This window comes from Beta vulgaris, chromosome 6 (assembly GCF_026745355.1).
Source record: "Beta vulgaris subsp. vulgaris cultivar EL10 chromosome 6, EL10.2, whole genome shotgun sequence".
Lineage (NCBI taxonomy): Eukaryota > Viridiplantae > Streptophyta > Magnoliopsida > Caryophyllales > Amaranthaceae > Beta > Beta vulgaris.
Window position 1 is genome coordinate 12967760 of NC_079207.1, and position 15424 is coordinate 12983183.

The window sequence follows — 15424 nt, forward strand, 5'->3', positions numbered from 1 at the left end:
AACTATTATACTTAATGTGAAATCCACATCATTTTCATCTTATCTTTAACTAGCTAAAATTTAACCAAATAAAATGTTTCATAATATAAAAAGTTATAGAAACTACCGCTAAAACACCTCTAAATCGAAATGCTATGAAAATTATATCCTTTACATATCCCTTTTCTGATGTCATAACAACAGTAATGTAAACAATAATGGAAGACAAGAATAACACCTTTAAGCAAACTTGATTCTATTCCAATTATTAGGACTAAACAGCAAAGAACGGCCAGCCAAATCATTAGCATTGTTGTAATCAATGAACAACATTATTGGATTTCTTTTGCTACCATATTATGACTTTCTGTGCCCTGATGATGCCATAAGGATTCCAACTGCGATGATGAACATAGATAACATGGTAATAAGTAGTATGTATGTCTTTCTTGATGATTTCCTGTACTCTCCAAAAGCAACTACACCCCAAAAGGTGCTCACCAGTGGAAGTGCCTGATAGTTTATACACATCGAAATCACGAATGAGAAGTTACTATTAGATCACAATTAGAGCGAGCTAATAACAAGAAACCATATATAAAAACACCGAGTCTTTTAGACTGACCGATTGATGTTGGAGTGACTTGTTATAGTATCAAAGGGTGACTTTTTATATTATATTTGGTTGAACTTTGTATCATGTTTTGAGTGACTTTAAGTCATGCAAGGGTGACATATTGAAGAAATGAAAGTTTTGATATATTGCCTGACCTGAACAGCATCAGCTGCAGCATATCCTGCAGCCTGACCTCCCATGAACTGAAGACCATTTCCAAATCCACAAAGCATGCCAGCCAAAAGTGCCCATCCTCGTCCATTCCAGTCCGCAAAGTAGGCATGAAATGATGACTTTGGCAGGTCCAAAACAGGGTGAGATAGGAAGGTGATGTTCAAGATCAGTGCAATCGCAAATGAGGAAATGGAGAAGTAGAAGAAAGCAGTATAAACAACCAAATGAGGCACCCCTTCTCTCAAGCGATGAAATTGGTCATTGGTTGCTACGTTAAACAGAGGAGAGAATAGAGAATAGCAAAAACCAGCAAAAAAAGTTATTGCCAAACCAACCCAAATACTCCTGCCAAACACCTGCAGAAAGAATTATTTACAAGTGAGATAATCGGAACATATGTTGAATCATTAGTGATCACTGGTTAGTGCATATCAAGAAGACTTAACAGCTTACCTTAATTGATCTTCTTTCCTCAAGCTTAATAAGGAACTTTGCAGTCCCAAACTCCGGCTCCTTTGTACTTTCATTTGCCTTTTCAAGGTCCATAGGAACTGAAAGTAAAGAGGAAGTTGATAAATTCTAGTCGGCCTAGTCCTAACCTAGTGACATACTCTATATGTAACAGAAACTGTCCAAACTTCTCAACCTTTATGAGCAGATGCTCCACCTGAGGCTGGTTTATCGCTTTCCCTGTCAAAATTCGATTTTGGTGGTGTCACAAGTCTACAGCACCAGAAGCAACCGCACAAATCCAAAGGTTGTTAATTACTACTACATCTCATCATACCAAATTGTAGCCGTGCATTACGTTTGAGAAAGACTATTTGGTGGATTTACCAAAAAAACGCCTTCCTGACGTGTTCAGTGGAGTGCAATTCACCAAATAGCCAAACTTCGATGTTTCACAAATACGAAGAAATAGTTTCTCGTGCAAATAAATGAGTTTCTTATCATAGCAAACAGTGTGTATATACCTTTCCTCTTCTTCAAGCTTACTTTCCAAATTTTTGAGTTTTGCAGTATTATCCACGTCATTAGATTTGTGAACAGAAGAACCCAGAAAAACTGCTATCAGAAAACATCCTACTCCTGGGAAAAGTATTTCTGCTCTATTAATTCTGCCATCCAGGAAATAGTTTACTGTGGTCCCTGTTAACGCATAAAAGATAAAGTATCAGTTATAATTGTTCAGTGTTCACTTCAACACAAGAGAATTAATATCCCATAAAAATAAGTTTTATTTGACAATACCCATTTTCAATCAGTGGAAACCAATAAGAATCAGAGAAGATAAATATCAGTTATTCACGTTTAATCAGCAAAACTCGGTCTCAACCAGTAAAAATAAATTTCTATCAGTAAAAAGACCATTTGAAGTGGAGAGGACCTAATCTTTTAAAAATAGACCCTTTATAAATAGTTTGTGGTTATGGTATATAGAAATTTGATCATAAAACATTACTGTATAAGGATCGTGACAAATACTCAAATCTATTAGTTACAGACGAAGGGAGTAATATGGATACTGTCAATGAAAAGAAGAGAAAACAAACCTATTACAACGGTAATGCTAGCACTAACAACCTCAACAACCGATAAGCCGACTAAAGCCATAGCATATTGTATAGATAGATTCCCTACACTAAGAGCAACTCCACCAGCCATAGCGAACAACACAGAAGGCCAATTGTCTTGAACCTATTACATTGAAAAGTATTAATCAAGATCGTTCATAATTTAAGATTCACTGACAGGATTACTGTTGAAAAATGGTTTACATGATTTGGGAAACATTGATCCTAAGTACATTGGAGCCAGGTTTGCTTAAGCCTTAGGCTCCGTTTGGTAGGGTGTAAAACATTTTCAGTGTAAAATGATTTTCATGGAAAATAATTTACAATGGAAAACACAATTCCAAAATTAGTTTTTCCTTGTTTGGTTCCATGTAAGAAAAATAATGAAATGAAACAAATATGAAAGGGGAAGTAAGGAGGTAGTGAGAGGATTGTGTAAGAGAGATAAGGAAATTAGTTTTCCCTTCATTTTGAAGGGAAAATGGTTTTCCATCATTAGGAGTGTAATTTTACTCCAAGGGAAAATGGTTTTACACTCCTTTGCCAACCAAACAATGTAAAACTGAAAATAGAGGAAAACGGTTTTCCGGGAAAACGTTTTACGCCCTACCAAACGGAGCCTTAATGTCAACCATTACCATTATTTATTACTTCATCTAGTATATAAACAGAAAAAGTCGATACCATTTTAACTTTTTATTACCACCAACCACTGAACCACATAAGCCGTTGGTTCATCTAATCAGAATGTTGGTTTCATTCAATTCGGGATCAAAGTTCAACAGAAATCCTGTAACAACAACTTTGAAATTGCTGATAGGTTACTAAACCTACCAAGACACTGAATCTAAAGAATTCTTGGTTTTATAAGGCAATTAAAGGGTGGATGTGAACATCACGAATAACTTAATTTCTCCTTACTCGAGAACATAAATTAAAAGCAATTGAAAGTTTGTTACCTGATACAGTTGGTTCAAGAAATTTGGCATGCTTGGTTTGCTCTCTCCAATCTCACCTAACGTGAGTGCGATAAACATAGCAGCTAAGAGATTAGTAATAGCGTAGTCAAGATAAGTATGCTGAGGAAGGCGTCCACGCCTTTCGAGGTAAGCCAAAATAGCAGGCCATGTCCCCAAGAAGAACAGAGAGAGCAGCATGCAAAATATAGCTCCTCCTTTGCTCTCTATCACATACATCTTTAATTCCACCTGCCAAAATCCTCTAAATGATGAAAGAAAGTTAGGAAGGGCATCAAGATTCAGTTTCTTGTTATCCCTTTAATATTAATCCGACGACACTAAAAAATACTAATCTTCTACCATACAAATACATGTGATCAGTATTATACTATTATCAATTATCATACATTACTCATACTCAGGTACTCTTATTGGACATGAGTATGCATCTAAGTGTCCCACTCGACTAAGTTTCAAGGTGTCCATACTCATACCGGAGTGGCTAGGCTCTGACAGAGATACTTGAGGTAAAATTATGAGTCCAAGTACCATAAATTCTATTGTCTACCGTAACTGCCAGTTTGATAGATAATGAATGTAAGTAAAAAGCTCCAAGTATGTGTTATCCTCCTTTAATTTTCATTTCCATAGATCTAAAACAGTAATGAGCAATGATGGAAATGTAAGAAGAGAAAAACATAGTTAAGGGTAGATTTGCATTACCATTACCATTACCATTACCATGAATATCAACATGAAAATTTTCTAGCAACATTACAAACAAATCTATTATCATTACTGCGACCAGCTACCGCCTTTATAAACAAGCTGTAACTTGTAAGTATATTTTAAATACAGTAATCCACTTATAAAGAATTAGTATTGATCTAGCAGATCATACAGATTTCATATCATAAAGTTCTTCAAACTAGAAAAGTCAAGATTTGTTGCAAAAAGAGCCCATTATGGTTCAAGCAAAATCAAAACCGATGATAGCAAAACAAATGAAACAGAACTAAGAATCATTAAAAAGTTTCAGTCTTTTTTACAAAAGAACATACAACATACTTATTTCTAATTTGACCCAAATCTTGTAATGAAAATGCTGATCTTCAAAATGCATCGATGATACAGATTATTAAGCTTAAACAAACCCATTATTCCTATAAATTTAAAATAAAATGCAAAGCTCATACATTTATCAGGTCAACACCTCCATAAATTCAGGCAAACAAGGATCCAAACAAAAATCCCAGAAAACTCACTAAAAACAAAATACACCCTTTTAAGTTTTAAGCAACAAAACTAAAAGAAACAAATCTGAGAAAAAAAAGGAGAGAGAAAAAGTTGAAAGTTGCATACCAAATCACCAATTGGTGAAGCAGATGATTCCAGCTCCAGGCTCCAAAGAAAAATAACCCAATTTAACACTAATTTCTATCAAACTCTCAGATTCATTCAATGTTCTAAAACTATACAGAATCATGGGAATCCTTAAGAATCACAAATACCCAGAAACAGATATTTTGTTGCTGATAATGGTAGTAACCAACCTCGTATTATGATACTTTGGCAGTTGAAATTCTAAACATAAATAAACAAACTGGAATTTGTCTGCATTCAAAGGGTGTGACAAAAGAGTATTTTTTTTACAATATAATGAATGAGCTGTTTTGGTTGGATAGTTACTTGCATAATTTAAGGAGAACCTTACACGTTGATTGTTGAAGATAACAGTACAATGCTTGAGAGTATAATAGTAAAAACAACGTGATTCGTTTTTCTTGATTCATTTTTCTAAGTCAAACAAAAAGAGACGTCATTCTATAGATAGATTTAATTCGTACGATACCTTTTGGGAAAACGAAAGAGATATAAATAAAGAAAAAAAAAAAAGGGGCATTCCGAGAATTGAACTCGGGACCTCTCGCACCCTAAGCGAGAATCATACCACTAGACCAAATGCCCACTTGTATACTACTATCTCTGAATAAATTTTATTATTATGGTGAGGTTATTTCTCAATCACAAAAAGAGACAAACGTAAAAAGTAGATACATCAACAAATTTAACAAAGAAAAAGAAAGAGGGTAAGTTGGAATTTTGTATTTCACAGACTATTCATTTACAAACAGCTAAAATAAGGAGAAAAAAGACACCCTTTTTCAAACCACTCCATGTACTTTACATAGTGTCAAAATTTGAGGATATAGAAGAGAGAATGTGCAAAACATATGAAAAGAAAGATACAATACCCTATCTTATCATTTTCTTTTCCTCCTGCTTTTCTTAACTTTTTACCTAAGCAATTTTCTTCTTTTCATGTGAAAGTGTAAATGTAAAACCACCCTTGAAAATATTCCAGCATAAAGAACAAAAGAACTAAAGAACATTCAAACTATGAAACTATTATTGGGCTCGCGAATAAAAGCAAAACGAGAACCCAGAGAACGTCTTCTCTTCTATAGCCAGTATGACGATCCAGTTGCTCGATCAAATAGTTACTTTTCGGACATTTTGGGCACAGTTGCAAGGAAGTTCCCCAGCAACTTCTGGTCGAAAACCATATTTGGAATCTGCAAAGCGAAGAGCTGAGTAAGAATTTCATTAAAGATGAGAGAGGACAATGTTTTTTAGCTCTATGGTTGGACAGTGGACTACCTTATCCCCGAAATACATTTTGGTATTATTTGCTATCGACTCAATAAATCTGAGCTCGAGATACTGGGGTGTAAGCTTCAAAATGTTAGCTTCGGCTTCTTTCGTTAATCTGGAAAAGCAAACATCAATATTAGTATGAAATCGCATGAGAGTTTCCACCTATAAACCTTCCATAGGCTTCTGGAAGTAGAGATTCACCTGTAATAGTAGGCATCAGCCATACTCTTTTCCCGAGCTACATTCATCTCATTATCAATTTGCTGCTGCGTTCTCGCACTCTCCTTTTCCATCAGCTTCTGCTCCATGATGATCTTGCTTACAAATGAATTCTTTTCTGCCTCAGATATAGCAATCTTTTTCTGTGTCTCTGCCTCCTTCTCGGCGACTTTTTGTTTCTCAATAGCTATTAAAGCCTAAACAACAGTAACCAAAAGAACATGAGACACCAAAAACAACTGCAGAACTTTAAAAAGAGACACGAATAAAGAAGATATAACAATTGAATAAAAGATCTATGACAGATCACTAGATCACAGAAAAAAAAATTGAATTTATGTAAACTTGACAGAAACTGTCAAAAGAGCACAGCAATAAACTTGAAACTGAGGCCAGGCTGAAAATAGGGAAATTCTTCAAGGGTCGTGCGATCTAAAATAAGGCACTAGTAGTTAGGTTGAAGTGGTGGTACTTGAAGGAAGAGATTGCAGTGGGAGACCTATTACCCCAAGGCAGGGGTGGTAATCGTTCCACTCATTTGGGGCAGTAGTGTATTAGATATCATCACTCTCCAACCCTTGCTCTCTCTTTTATGAAATACTAATTACGACCATCACCTCCACCCATGTACAACCTCTTTGTTTAACTCCTACTACCCCTTTATACGTACCCCAAATTCCAAGCATACCCTGAGGGGGAAGGAGGAGGAGGACAAAAGCAGTCACCATATAATCATCAGTCTGAGGTCTGAACTACGGATCAATCCATCAGTAAGGTGAAGCTTCCGTCTTTCAGCAGTGAAATCGATCGATGGTACTGATCATCATAAACCCAAGACCGGGGAATTTCAGGAGAGCCGGTTGGGTTAAGGATAAGCATGTGAAGAACCCCAAACATCCAACCCCCCCCCCCAACCCCACCAAAAAAAGACCCTTATTTGCACAATAGATGTTATCTTCCTTTCTCCCACTAATCAAGGGACAAACCATGATAAAATCTGCATAAATGTTGTCCACCAACATATCACCCCCATCCCAGTAATCTTGAGATAAAAAGAAAAATGGTCATTCCACATGGAATGTCATGCACAGATACATCTGATGTCGTACCTTTGTCCTTTCTTCCTCCATCTGTTCATAATTCTGCCTTATACTCTCTGGAATAGTAGGTTTTGTGACACGAACACTGATGATCTCAACACCTGGAGCATAACGAGTGCAGTCACCCTGTAGAGCATCTTTCATCCTTTCATCAATCTGCAGAATAATACGACAGCAGAACATCAAAAAGTGGGTCACTCTAGCATGAAAGGAGAGAAACAAAATGAGAATTTTACACTGAACTTGTATGTATAGCACAAGTGATAAAGTATTTGAACTTAGATCCACGGATATAAATACAGAGACAACTTTGACATAGGAACAAGTATATAGGAGGAAAGCAGCAAATAATGGTTTAACACATCTACTCAGGACTTAAATAATAATAAAAAACTGTGACACTAAAAATCCAAAATGTAAAGTCCAAGTACGGAGGTCCTCTTTCAGTGCTTTCAGTCTCGACCTCTTTTAGTGTATTTTATGTGTTTACATGGTAGTCGGTAATCCTTCAGCTTTAACAATGGTCTTCCTTCTACTGGGTTTTTTAAAACTGCATCCCTCAATTCTTGTTGTTGTTTTAGATAAGCTTCACGACTATTTTTCTTTCAGAAAGATTTCCAAACATTAATTTGTGAAATGTTTCTTTGCGCATTAACCTAAAATTGTTTCATTTGATAATAATTCCAATTGGGTGAAGGCCTTAAGTCTAAGGTCCTGTACACATGGAATTCCACAAATCCCATCATCAGTAGTGTTCTTAATATGGTTGTAAATGTTGTATATAGACTAAGAACAGAAAAACCCTCAGCTCACAAAGGGAAGCAGAATGAGTACACATTGAGCAAAGTACACAGGCAGACGTTAGGTCCACCTCCTCAATCAGAAATCTGAGCAGTACAACTGATTACAAAATTAAGAACATAGAGCTATTATAATATTATATTATACTAAAAGTTCCAATAGCATACTCGTGAGTTTTGTGGCTCACCTGATCAAACATATCAATATAAACTTGTTGAAGAGCATGGGAGCTGCAGAACTGGTTGATCTCATGATGAATTTTGTCATATATCCATGTCTTATCATAGTGCACGCCATAGTTCAGAAGAGTGTCGTATACATATTCCTTATTCAGCCTGTTGACTACCTGAACAAAATATTCATATTAAATCATATACAGCAATACAACTCAATTAGAAAAGGCAAAAATCAATATCAACAATTGAGAAAAAACTGTGCTACTTATGCAAAGCACCTGAGTAAGCATACCTCTATCCTGGTGAAGTTGATCATAACACCCCCTTTTGTGCCACATGGAATATCTCTAACCTACATAGTAAAAGTCAAATCCAACGACATTTTAACAAATAGACTTGACTATACTCTGAAACAAAGAAAACTATATCATGCTAGTCAATCTACATAGTTACAACCACATCACGGCCTCGTGGAATTACCTGATCAGTCTGAAGTGTTACTTGTATAGGTTCGTAGTGGGTAATTATAGGCAATTTCCAGTGAAAACCTATAAATTTAGTGAATCAGGAACTTTTCACAAAATCACAACACAAACACAATGGAGAGTCTAAGCTGTCATGAAACGCAAAATCAGACCAGGATCGGTGATTATTTTAAGAAGGGCACCCCCTCTCCAGTAGACACCAACATGACCTTCTGGAACTTGGTGCAAGATGGTCAAGCTAATCTTGTTTGTCGATGTTGAAGAAAGCACAATCTGCTATGTTATCGCGCACATCACACAAATTACAATCTTGATCACACATCACAAACTAACTTCAAAAGTTCAAATGATCATTACATTGAAATCAAGAACTACTCCATGTTATGCATCAAATTGAAGATTCTTGGTAACCATAAATTAAGGAACAGTTTTTGGTGCAATTGTCAAATCAAATTAGCAAACACAAACAATCAGAGAACATTTCGAATAAGTAGTGGATCATTTGAACAAAATCAAACAGAGTATATATTTAAAGACGAACCCTACAAGTTTAAAGATGACCAAAATAGAAAACCGAGCGAATTTGAAAAAATTAATTAATACTTCTAATAATCATACAGCCATGATTTGATCACTCAATTGAGAGATAAAATAAGAAAACCTAAAAATGGAATTGATATAAGTCGACATTTTGTTAATTGAAAATTAAAGAAGTTGGCACACACAAAAAATGGTGGAGAAAAGATAGCAAAGAAAGCGCAAAAGTGAGAGATTACCGCAGTGAAAGCAGCTACGAATAAGAAAAGCAAAGGAAAAATGCCGGAAAGAGGACTTCCACCGCCGGCGCCGGCGCCGGGAGTAGTACGGCGAGCAGGAGTTTGTTGCTGCTGTTGTTGTGGATCCATGTTGTTATTAGTTGTCTCTGTCTAATTTCTCGGAACTTTTCTGGTTTATTGTACTTGTTGCTCAAGTCTAGTACAAGTGTACAACAGCTACAACTGCACCCTCTCAAGTCTCACCAACACGCCTCTATTTATAGATACGCCGACCTTGGTCTATTGACTACTAGCCTTCATATGCACGCGATGCGTGCGTTAATTTCAAAATTTGTTATTCTATTAGATACTCCATTCGTACTTTATTTATGATTAAACTTAAATGTGAAAAATTCAACAATTAGATGAATTTAGATATATTAATTCGCTAATGTAAAAAGATAAAAAGATTGTGAGTGATTGTTAACATTAATTTTTTGTGAATGAATATCGAAAAGAAGGAAAATTTGTCAGAAACCACCTTTTATAATCACTTATGTGAGAAACCACCTTTTAAAAAAAATTGGTTAATTAGCCACCTTTTTTATTCTTTTTTTTGTTGGAATCCACCACTTGTCGGAATCCGGCGTTGACCTTGATTTACAGCATTGACCATCAGATTTTCGCCATTTTCCCCCCTTTATCTTTCTCCTCCCTCCCTCCTCGCATCCCCGGCAACCCCCCTCCTCCCTCGCAACCTGCCGGCAAACCCCCCAACGACCATCCCCACCCTCCCAGCCCTAAGCCCATCACCTCCCTCGCATCCCCTGACATCTTAGGTGGAAGAAATGGCGAAAAATCTGGAAAAAAATGGCGAAAATCCGATGGTCAACGCCGGAACATCAAGGTCAACGTCGGATTCCGGCAAGTGGTGGCTTCCAACAAAAAAAGAACAAAAAAGGTGGTTAATTAACCAAAAAAATTTAAAAGGTGGTTTCTCACAAAAAAGTGGTTATAAAAGATGGATCCTGACAAATTTTTCCGAAAAAAAAGAACAAAAATAATGAGTTGGTTTAACTGAATTAAAGAGTATCAAAGGTAGTGAATGTGCAGACTTTTCATGTGCACGTTATGTATGCCATCTTTTTTTATAAGGTATAAATATTTTGTCCATTTAATTTTTGATTGAAGTATTTAATGCATATACCATTTTAAACTTGTTTTAAATGACAAGTTGGAATGAGAAATTTTTAAATGATTTGCTTTTGTAATTTTTTTCATTCCATTAATTAGATCATTAAGGGTATTTTAGTCACTTCAAAAGAGGACACCACACCTCCTCCCTTGGCTTATATAATAGAGATTGGTTTAGTTAAGGGTTCGTATCTCATAATCTTGAGGTTGTGGGATCAAACTCCATTATAGTACATTGGGGGTGGCGATTTTCGCTTACCATTCTCCCTACTCCCAAGTAGTCTTGCCTACAAACTTGGTTCGGGTTGACCTGTGTAAAGTTTCGGTCTGGATAGGATGTCTTCTTCTTACCTTATTAAAAAAAAATTATAGATACGACTACGACATACTTGTTTGCATCCAATACGTGCGAAAGTAGATCGAAAACAACTCCTAAAAGAAGTAGATTGAAAACAAAATTATACTTCCTCTGTTTCTAAACAAGTGCAACATTTGCATAGTGTTTTTAAACTTTAATTAGCTTTGGTGATTTACATTTTAGGAAAAACATAGTCATGTGGGATCTTGTTAGATTTGTCTGAATGTGAATTTTTTTAATATCAACTTTTTATAATTTTTACTTATTGATAATTGAAGATATTAATGGTTAAAATAATGCATTGGCAAACGTGAAAACAAAAAAGTGTTGCACTTATTTAGAAACGGAGGAAGTATTATCGAATTTTTTCCTTGGATAATGCAAAAATGGGTTTTAATTCCCAAAATATGCCCAAAAAAATTAAAATTCCCTGCGTACCGTCCACGTAGGACGGCACGCGAGAATTTTTTTTTTTTAGTAAAAACCGCTACTTGCAGTAGCGGTTTACAAGCGCCGAGAATTTTTTTTTTTTTTAACTTAGGTAAAACCGCTACTCGGAGTAGCGGTTTACAAAAAAAAAAAAAAAAAAAAAAAAAAAAAAAAAATATTTTTTTTTTTTAAACCGCTACTCCGAATAGCGGTTTATTATGAAAACTGATATCTGCTCACCATATTTTGCGCAGGTAAACCGCTACTCAGAGTAGCGGTTTATATTTATAAACCGCTTTGAGTAGCGGTTTCCATGGGTTAAAACAAAAAAAAAAAACAATTTTCTCGCGTGCCGTCCTACGTGGACAGTACGCAGGGAATTTTAATTTTTTTGGGCACATTTTGGGAATTAAAACCCACTTTTGCATTATTCAAGGAAAAAATTCAAGTATTATCATACTACTATCTAATAACCTTAAGTAGGAAAAAGGTTTTTACGGGATTCCTCTAAAGGAAAATCTAACATTATTTTTATTTAGCAAATAGTATTAGATAAGTTTGCTATATTTTTTAAATTAATTAAATTTCATTATTATGTGAATCTTGGGTTATTAGTCTTTTTACATAGACACAAGCTCCTCAAGGGTTGGATTGTAGAATTAAAATATACTTACTCCATTCTGAAATAAGTGAAACTGTTCTCTCTATTATATGATAGTTTTTTGGAGTTAAATATACTAAAGGGTACTAAACTTTGCATAAAGTTGCAGTTTGCTCATCGAACTTTCAAAAGTTGCACTTTGCTCACTTAAAGTACAACTCTGTTAACAATTCTGTTAACTTTGAATTTAATATACAAAAAAAGTTGTGTGGTCCAAAAGATAATGAGAACGATAGTTATACTTTACAGTACAAAAACCTAATTCCCAACGGTAACTTAATCTGGCTATTTATGGCTTCAAAAAAAATGTGTTTTTTCTCCGAAATTCTCCAATTAACGCAAACTTCTCCTTCTTTGTAATATCCCAAAAATTTAAACTTGATTAACATTAATAATTAACTTAAATAAATTGTTTAAAATTTATTTATTTATTTAATCGCTTCTCTAATATATTTGAAACAAAAAAAATCCAAGTATTGGTAAAATAAGCTAAGTTAGTATGCTGGTATAATAAAAGAAAGTAGAAAAGTACTAATTTTAGTAATAGCAAAAGAATCTATATATATATATAAAGCTAGAAAAATTTGCCTATGTGTCAAGCTATTACTCATTTCGCCACATGTCATCACTATACTTATTCTCATTTTTTTAGTGCCACGTGTAAAATGGATCAATTACAATCTTATAAATTTGGTAAGTTTCACTCAGCAAATGGAAGTACTTTACAATCATATTATTCGTGTATAATTCGGCACAGTTGCTAACTAATAATAAACAATGTTAATATTGATATAACTTACCATTTTACATTACCATTTATGTAACTTACCCGTAGTCGTAGATTTTGATTTATAATGTAGACAATTTATTTTGGATTGCGGGATTGATAATTTTCACAACTTTTTATATTGCTTAATTATTACTCCAGTAGATACATTATATTAGATATTATTGTAGTATACAATAATTATCTTTACGTGTCATTTGTCTATATTAATAATGTAGGGTAGCAATAAGTTCGAGTTGGATTATTTCAAGTTCACCTGATTTCTATTTCGGGTCACTTCCCCTAATCCAAACTTGACTTGATTCTGATTTCAGGTCGAAAACTAGAATTTGAACCCGACCTTTTCGATTTCAGGTTGACCCGAAACCAACCCAAAATGACATGATTTTAAATTAAATCATGCAATAATTCAACATATTGAGTGAGTCTTGAATTCAAATGCCAACTTAATCAAATTTAGAATATTCAAGAAACGAGTTTGGTCTAATACAAGTTAGATAAACATAGGTTGGCCTGCCTTGAATTTGACCCCACTTCAAAGTCAGATTATTCGGATTGTTTTGAGGTTCAAAAATTCAACCTGAACCTAACCCATTATTTTTTCTGGTCGGGTTGGGCTGACCCATCTTTTTTTCAGGTTGAAAATTTTAACCCAAATCCGAAATTTTCAGGTTAGATTCGAGTAGGTTATCATATTGGATCAGCTTTAATTTTGACAGCCCTAATGAAAAGATTATATCATGAAATATAAATTTACAATTTATAATCTTTCAATTTTAAATGTAGTCATTCCAATAATTTTGGAATTAAAAAAACTATTTGAGAACTAAAAAAAATCCATGTGCATTATGCACGGGTCCAGATAATCTTAATATAAATTATTTCTCAAATAGTCAAGATGTAAATTATTTCGCAAGTCAATAGTAACAAATTTTAAAAGCCATCTAATCTTTTATTTCTCATTTATATCTTTCTTAAATTATTTCAATATTTAGTTGTGTATGATCACTTCATGATTCTAATGTAAATATCACAAAATATTCAATTTCTAAATTGAAATATTTTGGGTTTTCATATTTTTTCTTAGATATATGTTATTAATATTAATTATCAGCACATATTTTGCTGACCCGCAAATGAAAACCATGCTATCTAGGGGAATAGATATTTTTTTTAATATGTAACAATATTGATATAAACAATTAGATTCATTGTAAGAAAATTTATGTGAGCTTAAAGCGAGTTTGAACAAGTTTGACCACTAAATGTTACTCAAAGTTAATTAAATTAACCTAAGCAATGTATGTGCTATTAACTTAGTACCATTTAATCATTTATATGGATTATAATAATAATACTGATTATTATAGATAATTTATATTTCAGTATAGTGCATCGCACGGGTTGTAAGCCAATTTTAGACTATTCTTAATACAATATTATATCATTTTAGATAACAAGCCCATTTAGTTATTTTGTTTAAGGTTAAACCCATTTTAATTTATACGATTCTCATTACAAGATCATAATATCGTGTAGGATATTTCTATATTCATTTCTTAGGTATATATTAGAAGAAAATTTTACATTACAATATATATTTCATTATATATTATATATTACATATACATACATGAAATTTTTTTATAATAATAATTATGATTAAATGGGTTAAACGGTAATTCGTTTATCAAATAGGTCGGGTCAGGTTGAGTATTTCAACCTGTTTATTAAATTTTAGTAAACCCGAACGCAAATCCAACCAAACCTGAACTGATTGCCAGCCCAACTTGGTTGCCTACTCTACTTTTATTTTATACTATTTCATTACATATTTATATAAATATATATACCATGATTTCAAGGGACGTATTATATAATTTTAAATATATATTGTCATATCAAGAGTTATTAGCAAAAAGGGTTTGATGAACATTAATAACTGATATTTCTATATTCATTTCTTAGTATATATTAGAAGAAAAATTTATACATTACAATATATATAATTTATATATTACAATATACATGAAATTTATTGTCTATTTGATAAGATGAGTTACATGTTATTTTTTTAATAAACTAAATTGAAAAATGTATTTTCTCTTTAATTTTTTTGTTAATTTACATTTACTATACAGTGTAAATTATAATGTCACTACTTTATGTAGGGTTTGCAAAAGCTAACTCAATACGAAATACGACCGAACCTAACCCAAAATAAGCAGGTTAGGGTTGGAACTTTGACCGATTTTCTAACCCATTGATTAAACAGGTAGGTTGAGGTTGACATTTTCGACTCGAAATTGACATGCTTTGACTTTTAACTTACATATATGTAGAAAATTCTCGAAAAATATATTGATAAATCTAAAATTTGGTTAAAAAAGTAAATATTGCTAAAATTGGTCACAATTATTATAAGAAATATTAAACATGCATACTTTCAACAGTGAATTGAACTCTCTATACTTTTAAGAAAATAATTAATTTTTTGTA

At 33.6% G+C, this 15424-nt stretch overlaps 2 protein-coding genes and 1 non-coding gene across 4 annotated transcripts; all 3 read right to left on the minus strand.

Moving 5' to 3' along the window:
• Positions 1-109: 109 nt before the first annotated feature.
• LOC104895791 (ureide permease 2) lies at positions 110-5176 on the minus strand. 2 transcript variants are annotated; one of them, XM_010682401.4, is made up of 8 exons: positions 4665-5176; positions 3303-3564; positions 2323-2467; positions 1744-1918; positions 1416-1459; positions 1223-1320; positions 751-1125; positions 110-492 (listed from the first exon to the last, which is right to left on the minus strand). In XM_010682401.4, the coding sequence occupies exons 2-8, from the start codon at positions 3537-3539 to the stop codon at positions 337-339; spliced, it is 1230 nt and encodes a 409-aa protein (XP_010680703.2). In that variant the 5' UTR covers positions 3540-3564; positions 4665-5176; the 3' UTR covers positions 110-336. The 2 variants fall into 2 exon arrangements, with proteins under 2 accessions (XP_010680703.2, XP_010680701.2); XM_010682399.4 differs by having other exon boundaries at positions 1416-1492.
• A 22-nt stretch (positions 5177-5198) lies between these two features.
• TRNAP-AGG (transfer RNA proline (anticodon AGG)) lies at positions 5199-5270 on the minus strand. The gene has a single exon. It is a non-coding gene; the product is annotated as a tRNA-Pro (tRNA).
• Positions 5271-5388: 118 nt separating this feature from the next.
• On the minus strand, positions 5389-9741 carry LOC104895793 (uncharacterized). The gene is made up of 9 exons (XM_010682402.3): positions 9518-9741; positions 8894-9014; positions 8737-8804; positions 8549-8608; positions 8268-8426; positions 7289-7435; positions 6162-6376; positions 5964-6072; positions 5389-5878 (listed from the first exon to the last, which is right to left on the minus strand). The coding sequence occupies exons 1-9, from the start codon at positions 9644-9646 to the stop codon at positions 5804-5806; spliced, it is 1083 nt and encodes a 360-aa protein (XP_010680704.2). The 5' UTR covers positions 9647-9741; the 3' UTR covers positions 5389-5803.
• Between the last annotated feature and the right edge of the window lie 5683 nt (positions 9742-15424).